Raw genomic sequence first — 3,289 nt, forward strand, 5'->3', positions numbered from 1 at the left:
CAGCCTTAAAGTTAGGAGCCTTGATGTGTTTAACAATTTTGCCACCCATTGAAAATTTTAGCAGCCCTGAAATCTGCATCTGGCTGTGGGCTTTATGATGCACCAGGTTCCTGTGATGCTGCTGTGTATAAACACCACTCAGGAGACTTTTAAACTCCACCCAGGTCCATGTACTTACGTGTCTTCTAGACAGCTTCTCCTCTTTGACCCACAGATACTCAGTTTCCTGAATCAAATTGACAGTCTTTCCCCTGAAGCGTATTACTGTCTTCTCCATGTTGGTTCATGCCTGCCCATCTTCCTGACTCTGTCCTGTGTTTGATCACCCTGCCCCTCACACAGTTCCATCCTGCAGCCACCTTAGTCCAGGCCCTGCTCCTTTACTCCTTGGATTGTGCAGTAGTCCCCTTTTTACTTCCCTTTACCACCTGTGTTTTCACTGATACATCTCAACATTGTCAGGGTAAAGTACAACCTCCTTAGCGTGACCCTTCCTGCCTTGCATCCCTGCCCAGCCCCACTGTTGCCTCACCTGGCTGTCTTTCCTCCCACCTGGGACAGTCTCTGAAAACTCTTCTCTAGAAAACAACCCTGATTTCTGAAGTGTAGTCCCTTTTTTGTACATCTGCACCTCTTGGAGAACACTTGGCTAATTTGATTGTAACATTTTTGTCTTTTTTTTAAAGGACATGGCAGTTCTTTACTCTCGTGTGAGCAGTAAAATATATATAACAACACAAGTGCCATTTCCATCACTTGTACAGCTACACACCATCACATTAATTATGTTCCCATGTTCTTGCTCGTCTTTACATTGCCAGTGCCTGGCACATTTCTTGGCACATAGTCAGTACTCAGTAGGTGCCTGTTGATGAGTCGATGAGGCACTGATAGTCTGAAGTGGCATCTCCACAGGTGGCTGCTCTAGGGATTCCACAACAGTTGTGTGGCCTCAGAAGGCTTGTCATGGGGCAGGAACTCTGTTGTTCTTGGTGCCACCCCGCAGCCTTCTGCTGCCCATTGCTCTGAGAGACAGTGGCATGAGGCCCTTGTGCTCATTTTGCAGGCACTTCTGGGGAGGCGGGGTCATGCTCATGTTCATGGCCTCTGACAGCGAAGAAGAAGTGTGTGATGAGAGGACCTCCCTGATGTCATCTGAGAGCCCCATGCCACGCACCCACCAGGAGGACAGGCAAAGTCCAGAGGATGGAGACAATACTACCCAGTGGGTAGGTTCCCACAGCAGTTTGAGACTGAGACAATCCCCTGGGGTTTCCATGCCTTAGGGAGGAAAACCAGGCCTTCCTGGATGTGGGAAGATGGGGAAGTGAGGTGGGAATTGGACAAAATGGGGGATCTCGCTGGTGGACCTGTAGAGGCATCTTCCACTTGTAAGGACTTTACCTGACCAACTTTGGGAAGGGGTTGATGTTTCTTAGTGCCCTGTAGGTTCAGGTTATACATCCCCTGAAGAGTTTGATGCTTGGAAGCTAGCACGGTGAGCACAACACCTAAAGTAAAACTGCTGGAGGGAACCATGGTTTCCAGAAGATAAGCATACTTGATTTGTGTTTGAGGGCAGTGGTGGTTCAGCAACAGAATTCTCACCTTCCATGTGGGAGACATGAGTTTGATTCCTGGTCAGTTCACCTCATGTGTAGCCACCATCTGTTTGTCAGTGAAGGCTTGTTTGTAGCGATGATGTTGAACAGGTTTCCGTGGAATTTCCAGACTAAGTCAGGCTAGGAAGAAAGACCGACAGTCTACTTCCTGAAATCCCATAGAGAATAGCAGTTCATTCCCATTATAGTCACTTGACAACAGCAACAATTTGTGCTTGGCTTCTGAGCTGAGGACAGATAATGGGCTACAGTGACTTATCTCTGCCACACACGGTGCAGGAGATGAGAGCATTGTGAAGAGGAGATGTACTTGAGAGCTTCCTTTAGCCATGCTACCTCACTTCCTGTGAAAGCAAAACAGCAGCCAAATTTGCCTGAAGCCCATTCTGTTTTGAAACCCTTGGCAAGTAGAATTTTTCTTCCTTGCTGAGATTGGAGCTTGTTTCTTCATTTATTCTGAAATTTGTATGCATTTTTGTTCGGTTCTTATTCATTGGCAGTTCTCCTTTCCTTTCTCAAATATTTAGATTAGGATTCTCTCTGCAAAGAACTGATACTGAACAATATTTCTGACTTTGGTTTTATTTGTTTGGTTGTTAATATAATTAACATGACAACTAATGACCCTAAATTACCCAAACAAAATTCTACAGATCATTTTGTGCCTGAGTCTGGCACGCTTCCTGCCTCTCATTGATAGTCTCCTATCTTCCCATTAAATAAGGTCCCTGGTATTGTAAATGATTAGTCCTCTCGAAGCTCTGGTAGTGTAGTGGTTACTAATCAGACTGTGAACTGCAAGATCAGCAGTTCGAAACTACCAGCTGTTCTGCAGGAGAAAGATGAGGCATTCTGCTCCCGTAAAGATTTATAGCCTTGGAAACCCTGTACAGGGTTGCTATGAGTCGGAACCGACTCCACGGCACACAGCCACCGCCACTAACATAAAAAGGTTGGCAGTTCAGATTCACCCAGCAGCAAACATGGAAGAAGAAAGTTTGATAATCTGCTTCCATAAAAATTATAACCAAGAAAACCATATGAAGCAGTTCTACTTTATAATACATGGGGTTGCCAAGAGTTGGAATCCACTCAATGGCAGTGAGTTTAAGTTTTCCATGCTTTCCCATGTCTACATACTGGACATTCACTTAGCCTCTCTAGAGTTGTAGAATTTGTATACTTGATTTTGTAGGGCAAAAGGTTAAAGTAATCCCCTCCCCACCGCAGATTTCCAATGTCATGTTCATAATCAAAATCCCCACACACATGCTGATGAATCTAGTTTATGATTATCAAACAAAAAGATCTTCATCTTTTCCAGCTACCTGACCTGTGTCCTCCTAATCAGTATGGCCATGTAAACAGAATTGAACAGTGTCCGGAACCACCAGTACTTGGGAAGAGAAAGATCTTTTGATCTATAGCCGCTCTAGCTGTGCTCCTGCAGGCTGCCCTCTTTTGGACTACACTGACCCTACTCTTGGATTGTGGGGCTTAGTGCCAATTCAGAGTCTTCTCCCCTGTTGTCTTAGTCAACCTTTGAAATGTCCCAGAAATGCCAGCACTCTCTCTGCTGTTGCGGACCGTGTAAGACTGGTCAGAGGTTCGAGGCCCTATAGGCCCAAGTGTAACAAATGAGGCCACTGGCAGTTAATGGCAAATTG

The 3,289-nt window shown here is 45.5% G+C and overlaps 1 protein-coding gene across 1 annotated transcript in view; it reads left to right on the forward strand.

Moving 5' to 3' along the window:
- Nucleotides 1–1,083: 1,083 nt before the first annotated feature.
- PSEN2 (presenilin 2 (Alzheimer disease 4)) overlaps nucleotides 1,084–3,289 on the forward strand; it is a 48,709-nt gene continuing 46,503 nt past the window's right edge. The window contains exon 1 of the mRNA XM_006871261.1: nucleotides 1,084–1,229. Within this exon, the coding sequence (XP_006871323.1) occupies nucleotides 1,089–1,229 (141 nt within the window). The 5' untranslated portion in view covers nucleotides 1,084–1,088. The remainder of the gene's footprint in view (nucleotides 1,230–3,289) is intronic.

This window comes from Chrysochloris asiatica, unplaced genomic scaffold, assembly GCF_000296735.1.
Source record: "Chrysochloris asiatica unplaced genomic scaffold, ChrAsi1.0 scaffold00165, whole genome shotgun sequence".
In the NCBI taxonomy this organism is placed as follows: Eukaryota; Metazoa; Chordata; class Mammalia; order Afrosoricida; family Chrysochloridae; genus Chrysochloris; species Chrysochloris asiatica.